Source organism: Sinocyclocheilus grahami, unplaced genomic scaffold (genome assembly GCF_001515645.1).
Source record: "Sinocyclocheilus grahami isolate Dianchi unplaced genomic scaffold, SAMN03320097.WGS_v1.1 scaffold5.1, whole genome shotgun sequence".
Lineage (NCBI taxonomy): Eukaryota > Metazoa > Chordata > Actinopteri > Cypriniformes > Cyprinidae > Sinocyclocheilus > Sinocyclocheilus grahami.
Genome location: NW_015505184.1, coordinates 4464373 through 4489740, shown reverse-complemented (window position 1 = coordinate 4489740; position 25368 = coordinate 4464373). Strand labels below are relative to the sequence as shown.

The following is a 25368-nucleotide window of genomic DNA, read 5'->3' as shown; positions in this document are numbered from 1 at the left end:
AAAAGTTCCCCCCCCCCCTTGTTAGTAGCAGGTCTATAATTTGTAGGGTATAGTTTCTATAATTTGAAATTGCACTAACAATCACACAGAAATGGCAAGTATTGCACTGAATTAAGCATGAAATTCAGAAATGAAAAAAAAAACCAAATAGTATTTTCTTGTGGAAAAAAATACTCCAATAATCTTTGTTTTATTTACAATATCGAAAACTCTCTTTTTTTTACAGTGAGGTTGTAACAGACATCACTCTTTGCATTTAATTTACTCAATTTGTTGTAGATTTCAAAACAACTTTAATGTGTAGCAGGCAAATATGGAAATATTATATCATGTTTTGAAACGTATACCTCAAAAATACTGTGACAGGAGTTCAAATGTTACACATTTATGTTCTTGGGTAGATTTAAAACATGCATAAACAACTATCTCACTTTCCATCTTCCGGATTTTGCATCTTTTCATTTGATGCAGCGAGCGTGCTTCCTGTTTCCTTCCCATCGTGCTTTTGATGGCGGAATGATGACGGATCATGAATTTTGCCTGTCGCAAAAGGGGCTCGATGTTCTCACGCAATGATATCATAACGTCATTGACGTAGACGACGATAATAAATAATGAATTTGCTCGCTTATCGCGTGGAGGCAGCGTCTGAATAATGTAACCCCTACGTTACTACACGAGCGTACGTCCCTTTTTGCAGCATCAGTGAAGTATCCCTCCCTACGACGACCCATAATCCCTACAATGATGATTTTTTCGCTTTCAGTGCTGCGGTAAGTTATGTTAAATCATTGGTAGTGTTTATGATGAGAATTAGGCTATATGATACGCAAACGGGAATGCCTCCTGCTTGTTATCCACCTGCCTTTGGACTACGCCACCGTGTCGCGCTGCTGTGAGTCGCAGCACCGCACATCAGCATCGGCACAGCTGGACAGCGGCAGCCTGGGAGGTAAGTGTTGACCGAGCCAGGGCAGTAGCCTAGGTCAGGATGTACCTTAGACCTCATTAGACTATTTCAGCCCAAATCAGAATCATATATGAACTAATTACAGTTTACAGGCACAAAGAATCAGTGTATGAAATATCTCTTTATATATCTTTTTTTTTTTGGTTTAGTGACGACTAAATTAATCTGTGTTTTAAAGCAACTCTTTTGGGATAACAACGATATGTTCTCGTAATTCACTTTATTTGAAAGAGACGTTGACTCGTCGGTGATTATATTTAAACCACTGCATGATGTTTCAAAAAGAAACGAAGAACGAGAAGAAAAGAAACATTTGGTTGTAGTATCAGCTGGCTGTGTTTCGCGGGAGGGGTGGTGCGAGATCGCTATCAAGTGAATGTCTACATTTCAATAACATGCTTATTATGGAATAGAAAGGCGTATCTACATTATTAATGACTTTAATGGTTTTTAGATAAGCAATGGTTTATTTTGATTACACCGCCTGTGAATGTGTCTGTAGCCGAGCTCTAGGCAGTGAAACGAGGTTAATCTCTAATGACATGATGGCAGTTACTCATGGATGCTGCTTTGTTTATAAACGGGCGTGTAAAAATACAGCGGCGCTGACCATGGTGCTGAAACATACACGTCCTGATTTATACAATATCAAGTTGTTTCAGTATAATATTAGACTACTTACAAAAACAGTTGGTAAGGAGACTTTTATCCTGTTTGATCGAAAAGAGTTGTGATCTCTCAATTCTTTGGTATAGGAATTAGTTGTGTAGGGATTGATGTTTGCCACCTCCATAGAAGTGGTTTGATCATTAGTCGTTCTGCTTGTGAATGGTCTTTAAACAGTTAAAAAGAATTGGAAATTATTGCCATTCCTGTTGTTCCATTATATTAGGTTATTAGGTCTCTGCTGTTTTATCTTTATGTATTTGTTTGTCTTATTGATTGTTTTTTATTGAGCTTATTTATTCTGATTTATTGAGTTGCATTCTACGCTCATGTTTTTATTACACTGCAACCCACCGTATTTTTTATGTACTGTATTATACTGAATCATATTAATTTTATTCTTCTGCACAAGGCAGAAGAGAATGTTAATGTTAGCAGCTACAAGTACTAATATAATACACTTTAACCAGCATAAAATGTAACATTAATACAGAAATGTGCATAACTGATAACAGAAATAAAAAGAATAATTTCAGTAAAAGATAATCAAATGTTATACATCAAGTAGGGACTTCTAGGTAACTTTTTTTTCTTATTCCACAGCATGGAACTTACCTATTATAAAAGTACAAATAAGGTGTTCTAAAAGATACTTCTAAAAAACAATCATATGTACAGTGTTTTACAGCAAAATACATGTACTGTCCTGTGATTTTTGTGCTTTTTAAATTCTGAACATTTTTACGTTGTAGCTTTGACAAATTTCCAAAGGAGTGGACAATACAGATTCTCCCCCCAAAAAAACCTACATGCTTGTAATTTGCTTTTTCAGCTCTGACTCATGGGCATGACTTGCTTTTTTTCCCCTCAATGAGCCACGCTAGTGCAGGCTCCCATTAAGCTACCACCACCATTGTGATGTCACTCGTACTGTTTGCGCACACGCTGTAATACAATTAAAGGCTTTCTGTCAATTAGGACCACCTGCAGCACTGCATGGCTAATGATAGTGAGCATGAGACATAATTCAGTGTGGACAGCTGAGCTCTATACATAAATAAATGCCCATGATTTCATTATAAAGACCAAAATGCAATCTTTAAAGTGGATTATTTATAGTGTAAAGTGCCTGGCCACAATTTATGACCGTTTTTGTATTGTATGAAAGTGCATTGGTAATTTGCTTTTATTTAATCGGTTGTATTATTGTAGATATAAACCATTGCCTTTGCAGTGTTTGTTGTTAATTAATGACCTCTGACCAATTAAAGGAATACTTCACCTAAAAATGAACTATAAATGAACTCAAGCCATCCAAGATGTAGATAGGTTTGTTTCTTCATCGGAACAGAATTGTGTGATAGGTGGATGGATTATCTCGGCAAAGAAGAAGTGCTCACTAACACAGATTTAGACAGATTTGTGAACAATATTTCAGAGAAATAGGCCTTTTGTGTACATAGAAAAAGTCTTAGATCTTTGAGTTCAGATCATGACAAATGGGGGCAAAAACAAAAGTGTTGCGTTTATAATTTTGTTCAGTGTATATTGGTGTTATGTTGATTGGATTGAAATATTCATAGATATCATGAAGTCAATATCTTAATGATAAAAGAGACCAGAATTTGAGCATTAGCATTGGAAGCAGCTCTATATTAAATGTGTTTAACCATATAACATGGTTATATGGACTGAATGTTGTATTTGAATGGACCATGTGACAGTGTGTTAGAGCTACATACAAATTTCCAGAATTTTTTATCAGGATATGAATAGACCAGGTCCCAAAGGTTTATTTAGGGTGTAGTGGTGGCGTATGTGTTTCTGAATAAAATGTAGCTGTAAATGCTATCAGATGAATCAACATCAATTAGAAACCGAACAAAAAAAAAGGAAACATTAATTATACGTTAGGTTGTACAGCTTGATCAGTGAAGACAAACAATTCTATGGTTTTGTTATTCCTCATATGAACAATGTTTGGTTTGTATCGAATACTGCCGTTCAGATGCACACTGGCAACAGTTCAATCAATCAGACCTCCTTGACAAAAGCTGTAAAAACGCCCACTCTCTTTTCCCACACAATGATCTCACAATGGAAATCAATTCTTCTCACATTGCCTGCAGATGGCCAAACACTTTCCATCACCTCCTCTCTTACCAATCACACTGCAATTACCCTGTTATCCTGATTCCTAAATGATAGCCGTGACTGATTTAGGTAAACTTGACATCCACCTGGGGCTCCACCTGTTTGGTTTGCTTTTTCTGGCTCTGTATTAAAAAAAAATATATATATATATATATATATATATATATATATATATATGCTTCACATGCATATTTGCTTATACTGTAGCATGAATATCACAGCCAACTCTGTATATGCTTTTTATGTCATATACACTACCATGCACAAGTTTGTGGTCAGTAGGATTTCTTTAAAGAAATAAATACTTTCATTCAACAAAGATGCATTAATTAGTTGATCAATTGCATTGATCAAAAGTGACAGTAAAACATTTATAATGTTATAAAGCAAAAAAATATTTCAACAATGGTAATAAGAAATGTTTCTCAAGCATCAAATCATCATATTAGAATGATTTCTGAAGGATCATGTGACACTGAAGACTGGAGTAATGACTGCTTTGCCATTACAGGGGTAAATTACATTTTAAAATCCATTAAAATAGAAAACAGTTATTTTAAATTGTAAAAATATTTAACAATATTACTGTTTTTTTTTTAATAAACATCAAATAAATACTGACTCCAAATACTTTGTGAATACTTACTGACCCCAAACCTTTGAACGGTGGTGTATGTATGTATATTACCTATAACATATGAATGTACTTGCATACACATACCTTTTAATGATGAAAACCACCCTGATGCTGAAAATATGTCTCCTTTCACTAATTTTGGTCAAGAATAGCTAACACCAAATGGGTCAAAGTGGCATCCATATGTCTCTTTATGTTTACAGATGTTAACAGCTGTAATACGTCAAAATGTTGCTATGGTTATCACTATGTCAACCATCACAGGTTCAGGTGTCTAAACACATATGGAACATACATAGGGTTGCAGTGTTGGGAAGGTTACTTTGGATAGTAATGTAATAGGTTACAGATTACAAGTTACCATATTTAAAATGTAATAAGTAGTGTAATGATTTCAATTACTTTTGTAACTGATTACATTTGATTACTTTTAGATTACTTTTTAAAATTCAGATTTCTACATTTTTTCAAAACATTTTCTAAACTGTTAACCATTTTCAAACATTTAAAGCAGGCAGGGTTAACCTTACAGTAGTACTCATCACTGATTTCTGTCAGACTTTCAAAATTGTTCATCACTTGAATTAAGATTATAATAATTTACTTTTAAAGCACAGCCACCATAATATCAGACTTTAGCACCTCTTCTTACTTTGAGATCGTTCTGAGGTTAAATACAGATTTAAAATTATAACAAAATACAGTTTAATAGCTATGATGATAGTTTTTTATTTTTTAAATCAAATCTTTGCATCATTGCATGACAGGAAACGCTGGCATTTAACAATGCCTTGAAAAATCCCCAAACAGTTAATTTAAAAAATAAAGCATATACATAAGCCCAAATAAGAAATAAACGAGTTATCAAATAAACATGTGTCCTCTTCTGTCTCCTAAACTCCTGAAACATGGTGTCTCATATTTTAGAGCAGTCAATGCAATTTTGGAAAGAAATCAATCAAATCTGTATGTGTGTGAAAAAAAATCAGATGTAACCTCCTTTGTAATCGTTAACATTTTCATAAGTAATTTTATACTGTTTAATTCCACTTTTTTTCTATCAGTAACTGTAAAAGATTACAGTTACATTTATTTTGGGTTACACTTTATTTTAAGGTGTCCTTGTTACAGTGTAATTATACATTTAAGTACTTAGTAATATTAATTAACTACATGTACTTATTATATAGTTAGTGTTAGGATTAGGGTTTGGTTTAAGGTTACTTGTATGTAATTATGCATAATTAATTGTTATTATAATAGTAAGTACATGTAACATGTGTAACAAGTTTAAAATAAAGTGTTACCTCATATTGTAATTAAATTACGTGATTCTGTTACATGTAGTTTGGGGGTTTTCACTCCCAAAACTTTGCAGTTTGTCACAATTAACAATGATTTGTCTATAACAAGAATTAATTTCTTTAATTGCTCATTTTAGATGGACAAAATGTAAACACATATTAAAGGAAGTACCATCTAAAGAACATTAGAGTATTAGGGAGAAGGTTAGAGACTCATATAAAGACCATTGACTATATGTATTTTTTTTGCCTTGTGCTATGATTTTCTGTTGAAATATATTGTGTTGTGTGTCTGTTGCATAAAATCCATGTGGAAAATATTATATATAGGCAGAGCTGTGTATGTAGGTTGTTTATGGCTTCATCTTGTCACTTTGAATTATACCAATGCTCTGTGTTGCACCTCAGGCCACTGTTTATACGTGTATGTGTCATAAGGTCAGTGGCAAGGTTTGAATATATACTCTTCTAGCAGCCTAAAGAGACAAACAACATCAGTGTAATGTGACTGTGACAGGTTCAGATATTATACTGGGTCACATATGCTTTATATGAGGTTGGAAATTATCTTTATACTGCACACTGCTGTGAAATGGCATATAATCTTTAAATAACCTTTACTTTCACATTTGCAGACCAACAGGGAGGACATCACCTTAGTTTATTGTTTTTCTAGAAACCACAATATAAATGATCATGCATTTAGGTCATTTATAAGCTATAGAGCAGACAGTCCCGTTCCATGTGGCCTGCTGTGTGGTTGTAAACCTAGACAAATCATTATCTTGGTCAGCAGCCATGTGCTTTAGTCACTGTGATGGACAGACTTCACTGTGATCTGTTACTGTCATTCTGCAGACAGTTAGACATGGGATGAAGGAGAGAGTATCATTACAGCTGGGAGAATCCAAATCCTTCAAAGTGACAGGATTGATGAGTTAAAAGGGAAGGAACTGGGCTAGTGGTGAAAGAGAAGAGGAAAAGACTATAAAATGAGGTGTAAAAAATGAGTTGGTGGAATGAAAGAAGTTTGAGAGAGAAAAGATCAGAGGAGAAAGAATGTCAGATAGGAAATTAAGCCGATAAGAGCTGGAATGAACGGGCTGGGTTTAGTTCTTTGTCTGTTCCTATTTGGCTGCACACCAGGACTCATCAGCACATTTTATTGGTGTTCAACATGGGTCTTGATGTTATCTTCAGCTCTTTTCTATCAAGAGTCCCTCAAGATATCAAAACCACAAACTCTTTACAAAAAGCCATTGCTTTTAGTACCACCTACTGAAGCTTATTTTTCATATTTATTTAATAATCTTTCTGACCTGATTTGTCAGGGGAACTGGAAATGAATGACTAATGAAACTTCACTATAGCCAGACATCATGAAAGTGCATTTATAAAGAAGCTCTCTTGTTTGAATGATGGAAACAGATGGCATACATAGTTTGGTTTCTGTTCTGTTTCTAAATCTAAGAGTTGTCTTGAATTGAATGAGACATATTATCAGCATATATAGAGTATCTCACAGAAGTGAGTACACCCCTCACATTGCTGTACATATTTTATTATATCTTTTCCTGTGACAACACTGAAGAAATGACACTTTGGTACAATGTAAAGTAGTGAGTGTACAGCTTGTATAACAGTGTAAATTTGCTGTCCCCTCAAAATAACTCAACACACAGCCATTAATGTCTAAACCGCTGGCCACAAAAGTGAGTACACTCCTAAGTGAAAATGTCTAAATTGGGCCCAAAGTGTCAATATTTTGTGTGGCCATCATTATTCACCAGAGCTTCACAGGTTGCCACTGGAGTCCTCTTCCACTCCTCCATGATGACATCACGGAGCTGGTGGATGTTAGAGACCTTGAGATGCTCAATAGGGTTTAGGTCTGGAGACATGAGTAGAGGCTTCCTTCTGGGACCAATTTGATGCAGTGTGCGGCGTATGGTCTGAGCACTGACAGGCTGACCCCCCACCCCTTCAACCTCTGCAGCAATGCTGGCAGCACTCATACATCTGTTTCCCAAACACAACCTCTGGATATGACGCTGAGCACGTGCACTCAACTTCTTTGGTCGACCATGGCGAGGCCAGTTCTTAGTGCAACCTGTCCTGTTAAACCACTATATGGTCTTGGCCACCGTGCTGCAGCTCAGTTTCAGGGTCTTGGTAATCTTCTTATAGCCTATGCCATCTTTATGTAGAGCAACAATTCTTTTTTTCAGATCCTCAGAGAGTTCTTTGCCATGAGGTGCCATGTTGAACTTCCAGTGACCAGTATGAGAGAGTGAGAGCGATAACACCACATTTAACACACCTGCTCCCCATTCACACCTGAGACCTTGTAACACTAATGAGTCACATGACACCGGGGAGAGAAAATGGCTAATTGGGCCCAATTTGGAAATTTTCACTTAGGGGTGTACTCACTTTTGTGGCCAGCGGTTTACACATTAATGGCTGTGTGTTGAGTTATTTTGAGGGGACAGCAAATTTACACTGTTATACAAGCTGTACACTCACTACTCATTACATTGTAGCAAAGTGTAATTTCTTCAGTGTTATCACATGAAAAGATATAATAAAATATTTACAAAAATGTGAGGGGTGTACTAACTTCTGTGAGATACTGTAGATGATTTGTTTGATGATTTCTCTGATGAAAGTCTAATTTTGCCAGGCAGATCCATCCATGAGTGAGTTCTTATCTGTTTTTTTTTGTGACCGCAATGGCAGCAAAATATTGTGTTTACATGTTTGACATTGTACAAAGCATTCATTCATGTATTAGACAAAGCTAACGGGCCTTTCTTTCATGAAGATCAGTGATGGATAAAAAGGGCTTTTTGCCTCTTGTATTAGTATTTAATCAGGTGGGTAAATGTAAATCTGATGAATACAGCACATTTACTTAAGGCTAGCATAAAGAGGCTTTTACTACAACACAAATGTTTTAGTAGTCAAAGCCTTTGATTTGCTTCAAAAAGTGAATTGAACAATAGCAAATGCATCTTTTTGGGAGAAGTCACGGAATGATAACGAATGGTATTGGAAACAACAAGTAACAGAATATTTTAGATGAATTAGGCAGGTGAAAAATACATTATTTTGTAGATAGAATAGCATATAAGAAATTAAAAATGTTGCATTATTTCACTGCTACTGTGAAAAAGATTATATTAATATTAATCTGTATTATTCTAAAATTATAGTGTTATTATTTAATAAAATAGTATATATATTGTAGCGTCTGGACCAATCAAACACACAATATATATTTTGTTAGCTATATTTAATAAATACTCTGTAACACCCCTCAGTTAACAAGCCATATGAGGACCTATGGACCCTTCCCCCAAAATGCATCTTAACACCTCAGAAAGACACCAGGTTCCATGGCAACCACCACACTTGACGTTGTTCATTGTTTGCTCATAACTGGAGTCCCTAATCATGCAGATTTATGCTACAGGCTCTGTGTAGAGTTGTACAGTAAGAAAGTTATTTCCCTTAACCAGGAAATTAACGTTCTTAGAATTGACAGACAGTTGACCCTGAGAGGTCAAGTAAATATCTACAGCGGATCTAAATATTTATAATTAATTATAATAAGTTATGATTAATTATTCATATTTCTCCATGAGCTGATTCACTACTATATATATATATACTGTAACATATATGATATTATAGCTATATGTTTTATTATTAAAAATTTATATTTTTTTATTTATTATAAATGTATTTTACTATTCAAAAATTTGGGGATGGTAACATTTTTAAATGTTTCTGAAAAAAAAATTTTTATGCCCACCAAAAAACTGGTAGTATTGTGAAATATTATTGCATTTTAAAATAACTAAAATTTGTGTATATGCATGTGTATATACCACATAGCTCTCAGCCATTACTCCAGTCTTTAGTGTCACATGATCCTTCAGAAATCATTTTAATATGCTGATTTGATGCTCAATAAATATTTCTTATTCTTATTCTTATCAGTGTTGTGCTGCTTAATTCTTTTGTGGAAACTCTGATACTGTGATATTTAATTCAAGATTTTTTTATTAAATAAAAACAGTGTTAATTTAATGTTTGTGTAATACAAAAAAAGTGTCTTTTCTGACACTTTTGATCAATTTCACCTATCCTTGTAGTATACATGTAGTTTAAGAAATGCATAGGTAAGCATGGATAATGATAGATCACACTGTTGTCATCTCATTTTGTTCACAGAGTTGCTTCACCTTCACCCTCACTGGTCATGTGGAAACATGTGATAATGATGCTCCTCTGAAGGACAGTGAACAGCTCAGCTGCTTTCTGTGTGACCCCCTACACTACAAGACCAAATCCCAAAGCGTCTTCAGATCTTCTCAGAGTATCAGCCCCATTTCTTGCAACCCCTTGATCCATAGCCAGGCTCCAAGATGAGCGGGCTGTTCGCCAAACTGGACCCGCGGCGGATACAATGGGGGGCCAACTGGTTTGTCTTCCAGTCCCGCGTCCTGCGCACGAAGCCGGTGGAGTCCATGCTGGAGAGCACAGGAGGCACTGGGGCTCATGGCACTAAACTCGCCCGCGTTCTCTCCACCGTGGACCTCGTGTCTCTGGGAGTGGGAAGCTGTGTCGGCACTGGCATGTATGTGGTGTCTGGACTGGTGGCTAAGGAAATGGCAGGGCCCGGGGTCATTGTGTCTTTCATCATCGCTGCTGTGGCCTCCATCCTGTCAGGTGAGTGCAGCCCCCACTTCCTGTTGCAGTCAGTCAGACACAAAAGAGAAAAACACAGAGAAAAGAGGTCTGCCATCTTCCTGTAAACCTGCCCCCAGTGAAGCACCGCCTAGGTAGTGTTATTGTACTGTGGATAGCATAATTTTTTATTCACTGATCCTGAGTCAGGCTTTAGCTGAGTGAACACATGTATAACTTTATGCCTCCTGACGTGTAGTGATGACGCACGCTGAACTGGCTCATTAGGTTTACAGGTTGAAGTTGTGCACAGCATGCTGCACCCAAAACAGAGTTGGAGAGAAAATCCATTTAGTTTTCCCTGTGGATACCAACATAAAGAACCCAAAAATGAAAGGGAGGGAAAAAATTAAAGGGATATTTTTTCCTGTATGCAGCTGACCTTTCCACTCATGGAAACAGAAACAGAGTTTAGATAGGATTTATCTTTACAGCCATTAGATGTACAGTGTACTCCACTAATATTAGCACCCTTGGTAAATATTAGCAAAATAGGCCATCGAAAAAGTCTTTACGTTTTACCGTCTTTCTAGATGTTCACCAAAATAAGCTTCAATTAAAACAAAATAATTCTAAGAAAAAATATTCTTAACTTCCATACTGTATGTGTTCACAAATGTGGCATCTATAAGATTTTTTTAATGTTTTTGAAAAAAGTCTCATCAGGGCTGCATTTATTTGATCAAAACTCCAACAGCAAAACAGTAATATTGTGAAATATTATTTTAACGTAAAATAGCTGTTTTTGATTTTATTATATTTTAAAATGTAATTTATTCCTGTGGTCAAAGCTGAATTTTCAGCATCATTACTCCAGTCTTCAGTGTCACAGGATCCTTCAGAAATCATTCTATTATTATCAATGTTGAAAAAAAGTTGAGCTGCTTAATATTTTTGTGGAAATTGTGATACTAGTATTTTCAAGATTCTTTGATGAATGGCATTTATTTGAAATATAAATGTTTTGAAATATTAAAAAGGTATTTACTGTAAATTCTGATCATTTTAGTGCATCATTGCATAATAGAAATAGGGGTGTTAAAAAGAAACATGGCAGTTTGGTACGTACCTCAGTTTGGATGTCTCGGTTTAGTATGGTTTCAGTACAGCAAGGGGAAAAAACTAAACATAACATTGCATTTTTTTGTAATTAAACAGTGGTTTACTAAACAATTTTCTTTCTTTTTTTGTATAAAAAAAGATCTTCTTTAATTTTAATTATAATTATAAAAATCTATAGGGAGCCCTTTTACATACTATAAGGTTACAATTAACAACAGAGCCCAAACTTAAATTCAATTAAGCTACTATTTATTTCTAAATATAATAATCAACACTCTTAAAACTTTAAAAAATGTATGCAAACATGTAAATTGCACATAATGCAGTTTTTAAATTAACTTCTTATTTATAACATTTCTAGTTGTTGTTTAAATATATACATTTTCACAATGGCTTTCATAACTTGTTTCATAACAGATTTATTTAAAGGGGTCATATGATACTGCTAAAAAGAACATTCTTTTGTGTATTTGGTGTAATGAAATGTGTTTATGCGGTTTAAGGTTCAAAAAACACATTATTTTCCTCATACTGTACATTATTGTTTCTCCTCTATGCCCCGCCTTTCTGAAACCCGTCGATTTTTACAAAGATCATGGGTCTGAAAAAGCGAGGTGTGCTCTGATTGGCTAGCTATCCAGTGCGTTGTGATTGGCCGAATACCACAAGCGTGTGACGGAAATGTTACGTCCCTTACAATTGTGATGGCTGCGGCAACCACATGCGACGACCTCAGGGTTGGACTCCGCTTAGTCCAAGGTGAAAGCCAATCTGGCGATCGACAGCATGAAGTTGAAGTATTTCCTCAGCGACCAGCACGGATCAGCTCCAGGCATGACGAAGCGATATCGTCCTCTTTTGGAAGGCCAAACAAAGTAGTTTCGCTTTCACAACGAAGCACACAGCGCCTTCACGACATGGCGGCGGCAACAACAATATTACAGCGAGAATAAAAGTTACGCCTTCTTTCCTTGCGTGAACATTTGGGCGGCGTTATGCAAATCTTCCCAGATAGTGACGTAGGTATGTGGGGGCGTGTTAGAACGAGCCGTTTTAGGTAGGTGTGGCTGACTCTTAACTTTTATAAAGAATATCTCTTTGGATTTGAGACTTTAGTCTTTGCAACTTTACAGATTTTCTTTATGCACCAAGAGCTTGTAACACTCCAAAGAGAAAGGAAAAATTTAAATCGCATCATATGACCCCTTTAAACATACATTAATTAAGACATCACTAACAGGTAAAGTAAAATATAATGAGTATATAGTCTAATATTTCGCGCAATGCTCTTCTCTAGATTTAATTTCTCTAGTGCACTAACAAGCTGTGAACACTGATTACTTGCCTGAGGTAAATTAAATGCTACGTGACATTTTGTTTTGAAGTCTTTCTGTGGTTGAAACACTGATTGAGCGATTACTTGAAGCATTAGTTCATTCATGTTTATTTTGCATTAAAACTAGTAGTAAAGAGGAAGGGATGATCGTGCCCACTTGCGCTCCTCGCTGCTGTTTCAACTGAGGCATTTATACAGCGATCTGTCACGCCACATCAAAGAGCGTCAAATATGGCATTTCTCGTTTGAATTTCCAGAAAAAAAATTGACAACTTGAAAGATGCGACTTTGATTCTCATCAAAAGTAATGATATATAAAACTGGAAGTTTCCAATGAAGTTCCACTCGTGCAGTGGTTAAAACAATGCTGTATTTGTTCGGTTCACATGCGTACCGAACCCGAAAGACCCATACCGAAAATGTTCGGTACGAATACATGTACCATTACACCCTTAAATAGAAGTGTTAATTTCTTGAACAAACAAACAAAAAATGGACAGAATATAACTTAAAATCAATACGAAATTGAAATGAACCCCGTTTACGTTTCTAATACATGTTACTGGTTTTATTGTGATTGGTTCATCTGTTCCACAGGACAAAAATACTTTGTCTTCATAATCTTTTATCAAAATGTAATAAAAATGTAATAACTTGTTTTTTCTGATTACGTTCATTGTATAATGTTAGCCAATAGCCAATTAGCTTTTGCCATTTTATAAGTGAACTTTAATTCAATCTGATTCCATTCTGATATGCAACTGCCACTTTTCACCATTCAATCATGTCTCAATGAAGACATTCAAGTGCCTTCATATATTTTTTCATGTTTCACTCAAAAATACATCCCATTACATCAACTTGAAGGGATATGTATTGCTTTATAGCACTGATGTCAGAGAGTACATCTTGGAATGAATGTAGAAACAGATAATCCTTATCTTTTCCACTGAAGTGGGGTTTACAGGGATTCAGTCTGTAAAGAGGGATTTCTCTCCTGTTATCTGGTCCACTGGGATTCTATGAGTTTGACATTTAAGAATTGATCTGACACTCCAGAAAAAAAATAAAATCAATGATTCCATCTCAGCAACCAGTTAGAGACTTGCATGCTTAAATTGATAACCTCCAGGAGTGCAGGTGTTACAGTAATCGTTGCTATCTCTCCACAGGGGTGTGCTATGCTGAATTTGGTGTGCGTGTGCCTAAAACCACAGGATCGGCCTATACTTACAGCTATGTGACAGTGGGAGAATTTGTGGCTTTTTTTATTGGCTGGAATCTGATTTTGGAATATCTGATTGGTACAGCAGCAGGAGCCAGTGCACTCAGCAGTATGTTTGACTCGCTGGCCAATCACAGCATCAGCGGCTTCATGATCAACCACATAGGAACGCTCAACGGCTTGGGTGAGATGCATTCATATTATTATAAATTTGTACTTAAAACATAATCAAAGTCTGAGACCTGGATTAATTTTAAAATAATATTTCACCCAATGAAATTTAGTTGCAAATTTACTCGCCCTAAGGCCATCTGAGATTTAGATAGGTTTGTTTCTTTATCTGAATGGATTTGGAGAAATTTTGTGTTGCATCACTTGCTCATTGATTGATCCCCTGTACTGAATGGGTGCCGTCAGAATGAGAATCCAAACAGCTGATAAAAACATCACAATAATCCGCAAGTAATCCACACGACCATATGTTATTATGGATAGAGGACTCTTTTTTTGCAGGAAGCAATGGTTTGAAGTTAAAAATGTTTCTGTTTATTATAAATACACAGCCTTTCACTACACAAAACATTTATGGACTGGAGTTGTGTAGATTTCTTGTGGATTATTGTGATGTTGTTATCAGCTGTTTGGACACTCATTCTGACGGCACCCATTCACTGCAGATGATCCATTGGCGAGCAAGTGATGTAATTAACAAACTCATCTACAGATAGATTTCTCCAAATATGAAATCTCTCTAATAAATCTATCTGTTCCAATGAAAAAACAAACTCATCTACATCTTAGATGGCCTGAGGGTTAGTAAGTCTTCAGCAAATAAAAATTTGAGTGAACTATTCTTTTAATGCTGCAAAAAGAAAACCTCTTTTATTTCACAAGAATATACTTGACAGCCTGTTATTATTAAATCCAGCCTGTTTTCCAACTGAGTTAAACGATTGAGTTCAAGTCTCTGAGTGTTGCAGTTTTCAAAGAAAGAATTTGGAAATGACACTAATAACCTTGACACATACACACACACACTCAGCAATTACAATACAAGTTACAGTAAGCTTAATTTATCAATAGACTGGAGTTAATGGTGCTGCAGGAAAGAAAAGGCACCTCTAACTTTAGCCGTCAATAGTCTGGTGACAATGACAATGTGAGGAAAGCTTGTTAAAACAGAGCAACCTTCCTCACAGCTTCTGTTAAACTATGAAACAGCTACTCCACTTAAAGAAATATTTTCAAAGCAGATACGTTCTGAAGCAAATTCTAGATCTTGACATATTCTTGTTTTGCTAAATATTCATGTGAAAAAGGCTTCCATGTATCTTGAATGCTGATTATGCAATTAATTGGTTATGCAACCATCTTTTCAAATGTTTCACACATGAATAAATGAATAATACTGTTTTAAAAGTATTTAATTTTTTTACCGATAATGTTGTAATATGGTTGAATTGTTTGGATTCAGTAAAGTAATAAAAATTAATTATTTATTATTGTTTAGAATATCACACATTTCTCTCACATCAATATGTATAGCTACCTTTATATTTTAGGAGAAGGCCCCTTCTTGATTGAACAAAGGGATTGTCATATTTTGGGGTCCTTGGGGTCCTTGGCATTAAAAAGGTTCCCAAATAGACACCTCAGACTACAGATGAAGGAATGAAATATTAATATTGGCTACTCTAGAAAGGACAATATTTGCTTCCTGCATGGCATGTTTGGTTTGCAGACAGATATTACATATAGACTATTGTGTCTGACAAAACATGGCATATCATGCCAAAATACACAATCTTACTCAACCAGCAGCTGTTGCAAAATCTCTTCTTTTACTTTTACCAATCCCTTTCCTCTGAGAATCAAATCTCTCTCCATCTGTTTGTGTCTCTGCACACATGTAGCAGCCACGTTATGGTTCATAGTAATTTCCGCTTAAGGCCTGGTTAGTATGATGAGTATTTTTAGAAATGCATGGTTTATTCATGATGGCATTGAGGGGTCATATGAGGACTGTCTGTTGTCAAGTTGTGAAAACAGATGTCCAAACTCACTACTGTCATCTGAGAGACATCTGTCTATCTGTTTATCTGTCTTTCTATTTATCAGTGGCATGCAGCGCTGTTCTGAAATGAAGAGGCCTATCTATCTATCTATCTATCTATCTATCTATCTATCTATCTATCTATCTATCTATCTATCTATCTATCTATCTATCTATCTATCTAGCGTTGTATCGTTCTATCCGTCTGTTGTGCTAGTTTATAAACTGTATAGGTTAGAAAAGTATTCGAGACATCATGAGGCCTAAATAACCTCAAAAATCCTTTTAAGGATTGCTTTTTAGGTTTGTTTAAACTTTCAGAAAATTTTTTATAACTCCAGCATCAAAACTGGCTTATCCATGTAATGCATTGTACATTCCTCCTTCATCACCTCTCAGGTAAAGGGGAGCAGGCGTATCCGGACATCCTGGCCCTAGTCATAGTCATCCTGGTCACAGTGATAGTTGCTCTAGGCGTGAAGAATTCTGTCGGGTTCAACAACGTGCTGAATGTCATCAATCTGGTGGTGTGGGTGTTCATAATGATTGCAGGCCTCTTCTTCATCAATGGCAGCAACTGGGATGAGGGACGGTTCCTGCCTTATGGCTGGTCAGGGGTAAAGATTTCAAATCTATTATTGAAGTTCAATCCATTAGTGCAGTTAGTGCCTCTCAGCATAAACACAGAGGAGGAAATTGCATTGTCTTGTAACTATAATAAACCGCTCTGCCCAACAGGTCATGCAGGGTGCAGCCACTTGCTTCTATGCCTTTATTGGGTTTGACATCATAGCCACCACCGGAGAGGAAGCCAAGAGTCCCAACACATCCATCCCCTACGCCATCACTGCCTCTCTGGTCACCTGTCTCACTGCCTATGTCTCTGTGAGTATATGGTATATTAACCATCACTAATTTTGGGTTATTTTCTCCATATAGGAAGTATGAGACCACATTGAAAATCTGAACATTTTTCATTTAAACCTGACAATTCTAATTCTATATATATCTTTTGGCTGTTAAAATTTATTCAGGTTATAAATGATTATGATTAAGTTATGTCATTCACAGTCTGTTGATACCTGTATAAGTATCAACTCTTCTCTGTATAAGAATATAAATGATGCATGAGTTTTTATTTAAAAAGATAATCTGCAGTGGCATAACTTTTTTTTGTTCATTTCTTTGTGTTCATGGACAGTCATTGGTTATTCTCTTCATGCAGCATGTCTGAATTTATTAAAGCTCTCCGGCTTTATCACCGTGCAATGCTGTCTGTCTGTAGGAGGTTGTCATAGTAACGCAACGGGTATTAATTCACCAACATACATCTTTTCTGCATCTTAGAACAATATATTCTATATATTTCATTTCTATTTTCTCTGTTTTCCTCTAATTGATCTTTTTATTCTTTCATCTCTCTCCAATTTTTCTCATGTGGTTTTGGTTTTAGCTGGAATGAAATTGCCTTTACCAAAATGGCTCTTCATTTTCACACCTACAGGACTGTCTGATGAGGAGCAAACTTGTTAATTAGCAGCGTTCACCCCTCCAGATCTCATTTTGTTGTCATAGAGGCTAATTTTAGCCAGGCATTTAATTTCTCTGTCTGTATGTTTTTGTGCATACAGTATGTGTGTGTTTGTGTTATAGATAAAGATAGTATTTTCTGAGATTTATTAAATGGGTCACATGGAATCGATGTCTTTGATCTTTTGATATAAAAGAGTCATTTGTACTAAGAAAACATATTGTAACTGTCAGAACCCAGTGCTTCCTACCTATCAAAAAAAGACCAGTTATTGAAACTAAGCTGCAAAAACAGCTTGTTCTGTACTTTACTTTCGCAACTTGACGTCAGATGAACAAAACCGAACACATCAGTGATACCTGTTTGGTGTACAGAAACTTTCAAATAAACTCTAGTAGTCCTAAACACCAGAAAAAATTAAACCTTTTACTGTTTCAGTCTACTTTGCATATTCTTCCAAAAATTCTCAACATTAGATGATAATTGTCATTTTAACTATGTTCCTGGTCATTTCAGTCTGGTCCTAACATTCATAATCGGGGCATTTCTTAAAGTCACAGTAACAACAAACAAACAAAAAAAAATCCTTCATTTGTAAGGTCAGTGAATCTCACTCTCTGCCTCTCTGTCTTTCTCACAGGTGAGTGTGATCCTCACTCTGATGGTCCCCTACACTGACATTGACACAGATGCTCCTCTGATGGAGATGTTTTCTCTACATGGCTTCCAAACTGCCAAATACATAGTGGCCATTGGCTCCATTGCAGGACTGACAGTCAGTTTGTTGGGCTCTCTCTTCCCAATGCCGAGAGTTATCTATGCCATGGCTGGAGATGGTTTGCTCTTCAGGTAAAAAATGAAATCACAGGGTTAAGTAATGATCTTTGATGCTCTGTAATGCGTCTGTCTCCATTATATTTTGCAAATGATTCAAATGCCATTTAAATATCATTCTCTGCTGGAGAAGTAAGCTCCTGCCACCACGCAGTCACAAAATAAATGCTACTTAAAGCCCTGACATTTTAAATCAAAGCCAGAATAATGGGTATGTTGTAAGGCTTCTTTGATAAAAATGAATGTTTGGATGATTCATCCTGTTTACACCTGGTATTAACATCAGTACACCAGTCACAGGTGATCAGAAGTGGTCAGACATGATGCATCGCCATTTATACTTGGTAGTAACGCCTCTCGATGCATCTCAAAATGCATCACACTTGTATGATCAGATTTAAAAGAGAGGATCTATAATTTTTTTTAGTAGTTAAAAACAAAACTACTTACACTACCAGGCTTTAAACTCTTATAAATATTATGTTTTGTTTGGGGGGAATAGTTTAGTACCTGTAATGAATTTCAGCTGTGCTTCACATAATCTATGTCACTACATACACTACTGTTTAAATAAGTCTCTTATGCTCACCAATGATGTATTTATTTGATCAAAAATACAATAAAAATAGTAATTAATGGTAAAAATAATAATTGTGAAATATTGTTTCAGTTTAAAATAACTGGTTTCTGTATTAATCCATTTGATGGCAAAAGTAATTTTCAGCAGTTATTACTTCAGTGTCACATGACCTTCAGCAAATATGCTGATTTGGTGCTCAAGAAACATTTCTTATTATTTTCAGTGCTGAAAACAGATTTGTAAATATTTGTGGCCCTGCCTGTGAAAACCTAATTAAAGTTTTGGGTTTTACTGTTTTCTACATAAAATCATCCTTCATTAATTAATAAAGAACATTCCGTGAAAATGAAACTGTGATGTATTTAATATTGGCCATGTATGTCCATGTCAAAGATTGAAATCATAGTGAAATTAATGGTTGAAATCAAACTTTCAATCAAAAGTTTTTAATTAGGTTTGGGAATTTAGCCTAGATTTCACAGACAGAGTCACATATTTTTTTGTAGAAACTGTGATCCATTTTCTTCAGGATTTGTTGATGAATAAAATGTAAAAAATAAATATTTTGTAACATTATAAATGTCACTTTTGTCTATTTTTATGCATCCTTGCTGAATAAATGTATTCATTAAAAGAAATTATTATCTCCAAACTTTTGAACAGCAGTATATATAAATGCACTTTTCTGAGGTTAAAACACTTAGTGCATAGTTTTAGTGCAGTCTTTGATTGACGGTACACTCACAGAAAAAAGGTACTGAAGCTTTTATTCGGGTAGTACACCTTTGTACCTTATTTACCCCTAAAGGTACATATTAGTACCTAATTGGTACATATTTGTAGCTTTTGAAAGGTTCCAGTGACAGTTCTGTACCTTTTTTTTTTTTTTTGAGAGTGTATTTTCTGGTGTCTGAGAAAGATCAGCACTCTCACTTCAATGCCATAGCACTGCCCTTTTGTGAATGGAGGATTGAAGGTTTCATGTGCACTGTCTGTATGTTGTAGGTTTCTGGCCCATGTGAGCACATACACAGAGACTCCTGCAGTGGCCTGTGTGGTGTCGGGCTTCCTCTCTGCTCTCTTGGCTTTGCTCGTCAGTCTGAGGGACCTGATCGAGATGATGTCCATCGGCACTCTGCTAGCCTACACGCTAGTGTCAGTGTGTGTGCTACTGCTGCGTTACCAGCCCGAAGGAGACATTCACGGATTCGTCAACTTACTCTCTGAGCAGAACACAAAGCGTAAGGAAGGAGTTCTAGCCGAGTGTGAGAAGGAAGCCTGTTCGCCGGTCAGCGAGGGCGATGATTATGCTCCAACAAACACCTGTGGAGCCAAGAACTTGCCGTCTCTAGGAGACAACGAGATGCTGATCGGTAAACCCGACAAGTCCACCTACACCGCCAGTCACCCCAACTACGGCACAGTGGACATGTCCTCAGGCATCGAGTCAGACGAGGCAGATAGCGTGTACCTGCTGAAGCTGAAGAAGCTGCTGGGGCCTCGCTATTACACCATGCGCATTAGGCTCGGCCTGCCGGGCAAGATGGACCGGCCCACTATGGCCACTGGCCGCATCGTCACCCGCTGCGTCATTCTGCTCTTCATCCTCATCTTCTGCTTCTGCTCCCTCATCATCTTCGGGTCTGGTCAGATCGCTGATGGCCAGTGGTGGGCCGTGCTGCTGCTGGTGCTGCTGCTGCTGGTCATCATGCTCTTGGTCTTCATCATCATTCAGCAGCCGGAGAACCCCAAGCGCCTGCCCTACATGGCTCCCTGCGTTCCCTTCGTCCCGGCCTCTGCCATGCTGGTAAATGTTTACCTCATGCTCAAGCTCTCCACCATCACATGGATCCGTTTTGGCGTATGGTGCTTTGTGGGTGAGTTTCAGTATTATTTTAAATAGACAGGTTTATACAGACAGTATTTTATTTAGATGGGTCATTTCTGATATGCAGGACAGTTTCACATATACACAGGTTTGGGGTTAGTAAGTTTTTCAGGGTTTTTTTTGAAAGAAATGATTCATTTAGAATATAGAAATTAATTTTATTCCGCTTCATCAAAAGTAACGGTGCAGATATTTATACTAAAGACTTTTATTTCAAAGAAATGTTGAAATGTTGAACTTTTGAACTTTATATTCATCAAAGAATCCTGAAAAAATATTAAGCAGCACAACTGTTTTCAACATATACTGGTAATAATGAGATATAATAAGATATACAATAATAATGAGAAGAAATGTTTCTTGAGCATCAAATCAGCTTATTAGAATGATTTCCGAAGGATAATGTAACACTGTGAAGACTGGAGTAATGATGCTGAAAATTCAGCTTTGCCATCACAGGGATAAATTACATTTTAAAACATTAAAATTTAAATTGTTGTAATATTTCACAATATTATGCTCTTTACTGTTTTTCTGATCAGATAAATGCAGCCTTGATGAGCATAAGTGACTTCGTTCAAAAACATAAAATATCACCAACCTCAAAGTTTTGAACGATAGTGTAGTTTCATATGTGTCGGGAAAAACTGACCAAAAGTACTTGAAATAAATCTTTAAATGAGCATGGACTGAATTTTCTATAATGAAACCTTGGCAAATTATTATGTTTCTTAATATTTTATTTTATCTAATTTAAAAACAACATTTAAATATAGTTTTCATTTGCAATAAAAATATTTTCCTATGTTCTTAATATAACGTTCCTTCACATTTCTTCCATGCTTTGTAATATCGCTAAAAACAGTTCCCTTATGACATCATCCTACATAAAGTGACATCATATTTACATTTACATTTACATTTAGTCATTTAGCAGACACTTTTATCCAAAGCGACTTACAAATGAGGACAATGGAAGCAATCAAAATCAACAAAAGAGCAATATGCAGGTGCTATGAGAAGTCTCAGTTAGCTTAACGCAATACACATAGCAAGTTTTTTTTTTTTATTATATAATAAATAAAAAGAAAACAGAATAGAAAAATAACAGAGCAAGCTAGTGTTAGAGGCCTTTTTTGCTTTTGTTAATTGTATAATAAACAAAAACAAAACAAATAGATAGAATACCAAAAGATTAGAAAAGCTAGTTATTTTTTTTTTTAAGAAAACAAGCAGTAAAAGAATAGAGTGCAAGTCTAAAAGGGACAAGTTTTTTTTAAAGAATAGAATTAGAATAGATAATGCTAGAGTTAGAGGGTCAAATAAAGATGGAAGAGATGTGTTTTTAGCCGATTCTTGAAGATGGCCAAGGAGATTGAGTTGGTATTTAAATAAACATCCGTAATTATCACCAATGGAATTTAATAAATTCTTTGATTTATTTAGTTAGTTAGTTAGTTACTGTAGTTTGTTAGTTGGTTGGTGTAATGTTTCTAAAATTGATATGATAATATTACTTTTGTAATATTAATTTTTAAAGATGGTTGTGTAAGAAAATCAGAATTAACTTCATATTGACACCTTCATCCAAACTGTCATTCCCTCACTGAGCAATTGCTAGTATTAGCTTATTATTTCCATCCTGTTCATTTTATTTTTTTATTAATTTATTTATTTTTGCCATTTTGAAAGTAATCAAGTTATAATTAATATATATTCTTGGTGAATTGTTTGTATAGAAATACTTCCTTAAATTACATTTTACAGTAGAATTTACAGAGGTCAAAACTCCTGCAAAACAGAAATGACCCACATGGTCCTATTATTGGTCACCATTAAACACTATTGGTCACCACTGGTCTCTAACAGTCTGCTCTCTCTTCTATGAGCAGACTAATACCTCCACTATTACTCATTTGCTATATTTGACTGAGGTAAACTTTTGATGAGTGAGAAAAAAACACTCATCAGTAACATTTGTGCAGTAGCTTACAGTATGTGTGTGTGCATTGTTTGTGTTGTCTCTGTGTGTTCATCTCTGCAGGTGTTTTAATCTACTTTGGCTACGGAATGTGGAACAGTACCCTGGAGATCACGGCACGTGAGGAAGAGGCCCACGCCAGCACATACCAGCGCTATGACACGGGTGTAGACGACAGCTTTGCAGTGGATGATGATCTGTACCCTTCTGGAGACGGAGGGCCGTTCCAAAGCTGGGGCTCCCATGAGGGCAAAGGTGGTCAACAGAAACAGCAACGCCAGGAGCAGAGCGAGCCTCAGCCTGACGGCCTGGACAAGGTGGACAACCACAGGACCTCTTCTTCCTCCTCACACAGCAGAGCCAAAAGCAAAGCTGGCAAACCCAGTCCGGGCTTTGAGGCGCTGGTAGTCGACGATGATTTGGACGATCCCTTGGAATGAGAATGTTTTCCGAATATACTCGCCTGCCAACAACTGCAGAACCCTTGGGCTAGGTTGTTATGTCTCTGCAATGAGTTTGTATTTTATACTTATTCATTCATTTGCAGCCCTTTTTCACTACTGATAGGATAATGAGAACGCATAAGATGGGATTTAACTTTTAGAAGGCTTTTTTGATCACACAGAACCTAAACAGCCCAAATATTCCTTCTTTTTTAAATGAGTTTTAAAGGGGTCATATGATGCGATTTCAAGTTTTCCTTTCTCTTTGGAGTGTTACAAACTGTTCGTAAATAGATAAGATCCCTAAAGTTGCAAATACTAAAGTCTCAAACCCAAAGAGATATTCTTTATAAAAGTTAAGACTAGTCCACGCCCTCCTAAAACGCCTCCACATGTCTACGTCACGATGTGGGAAGATTTGCATAACGCCGCCCAAATGTTTACACAAAGAAAGAAGGTGTAACTTTATTGTTGCTGCCACCGCCGCCACCATGTCGTGAAGACGTTGTGTGTTTCGTTGCGAAAGTGAAACTACTTTGTTTGACCTTCCAAAAGAGGACACAACTAGAAACGACTTAGGTTAAGTTGTATTTACAACACTGTTCCAGAACAGTTCAACCCAAATATTCAGATGTGAGCAACGCATTTTATGGAGGACTGTTTCCTGATCCTGGAAGAGTAGACTACAATGCCGGCTGTTCTGACTCACAGCCTGTAAGTACGTTTTCATATTTAAAGAATTTGCCACTGATGATTCAAACATGAATTTTGAGCAGTGTAGAGTAGCGCTTGTTGTTTGTCGTTTCTCCGATCACAAACGCAGACATGGTTTTATGTTCACGCGGCGCGATGCAACGCAATGCGTTAAAAGTCAGTATAAGTCATTATAATCCATAATTATGTCCCCACTGTATGCAACAAATGCCTCGTTTGTAATGGGTTTTATTGGTTTTGTCTCATCGCGCCGGGACACGGCATCACAGTATGGTAAGGGGCATAACATTTCCGTCACACACTTGAGGTATTCGGCCAATCACAACGCACTGGATAGCTGGCCAATCAGAGCTCACCTCATTTTTCAGACTGATGAGCTTTGTAAAAATCGACAAGGCGGGGCATAGAGGAGAAACAATAATGTACAGTAAAATAATGTTTTTTTAACCTTAAACCGCATAAACACATTTCATTACACCAAATACACCAAATAATGTTCTTTTTAGCAACGTCATATGACCCCTTTAACAGTTTGATCCCTAATTCTCACTTAATCATGTTATCGAACTCTTCAGCACTTAAATATATATAACCTATTGTTTCACTTGAAAGTCCCCCTAACTCAAATTACAGTAACTAGCATGGAATTTATTATCCGGTGAGTAGTTTATTACTGCCCTGTTAGTTATCACACTCCCACAGCCGTTCCCAATATGAGCGTCTTTCAGCTGTCAGGAGGATGTCCGTTCACAGGTCACTTCCTGTAGTCTATTAGCCCCAACATTATGTGGGGTCGATATAAAACCAGGAAACATGTGAAGCCCTAAAACACTTAAAGCGATTTGCACATTTTTGTTATTCAGTAAGCAGCTGTTTTAATATTGCATACAAAAAAGATCGTTCTGAGAGGCAAAGATAGATGATAGCCATAAAATGCGACTGGAATTGACATGTTATGCGTGACCCCACTGAATCAAAGGCCTCGTTCTCTTCCACTGTAACATCTAGCCCAAGTGAGGTTTGGACTGTAGGTTGTCACAAATAGTAATTGGATTTTGCTTGCAATAGTGCCTTCATCTGTCAGTGTGTGCTTTAAATATGACCATCAAGATGTCCATGCTTGTTTGTTTGTCATTTCTGTTGATGTCGACATATCCATGGGTTTGTTTTCCTGGTGAAGGTGCCTGTTAGCCATCCTGTGTCACCACCGACCATCCATTCATCCTATGTGCCAG

The 25368-nt window shown here is 36.5% G+C and overlaps 1 protein-coding gene across 1 annotated transcript; it reads left to right on the top strand.

Moving 5' to 3' along the window:
• Window positions 1-517: 517 nt before the first annotated feature.
• Window positions 518-23676, top strand: LOC107584921 (probable cationic amino acid transporter). The gene is made up of 8 exons (XM_016271694.1): window positions 518-952; window positions 9971-10468; window positions 14057-14293; window positions 16562-16779; window positions 16901-17047; window positions 18334-18542; window positions 20113-20984; window positions 23040-23676. The coding sequence occupies exons 2-8, from the start codon at window positions 10165-10167 to the stop codon at window positions 23414-23416; spliced, it is 2364 nt and encodes a 787-aa protein (XP_016127180.1). The 5' UTR covers window positions 518-952; window positions 9971-10164; the 3' UTR covers window positions 23417-23676.
• Window positions 23677-25368: the final 1692 nt, after the last annotated feature.

What these genes read in the sequence shown, in the direction of transcription:
- LOC107584921 (XM_016271694.1), top strand. Translation starts at nt 10,165, where the DNA reads ATGAGCGGGCTGTTCGCCAAACTGGACCCGCGGCGGATACAATGGGGG. An exon ending in AGGAACGCTCAACGGCTTGG is followed by an intron (nt 14,294 to 16,561) that starts GTGAGATGCATT and finishes ATCACCTCTCAG; the next exon opens with GTAAAGGGGAGCAGGCGTAT. An exon ending in TGCCTTATGGCTGGTCAGGG is followed by an intron (nt 16,780 to 16,900) that starts GTAAAGATTTCA and finishes TCTGCCCAACAG; the next exon opens with GTCATGCAGGGTGCAGCCAC.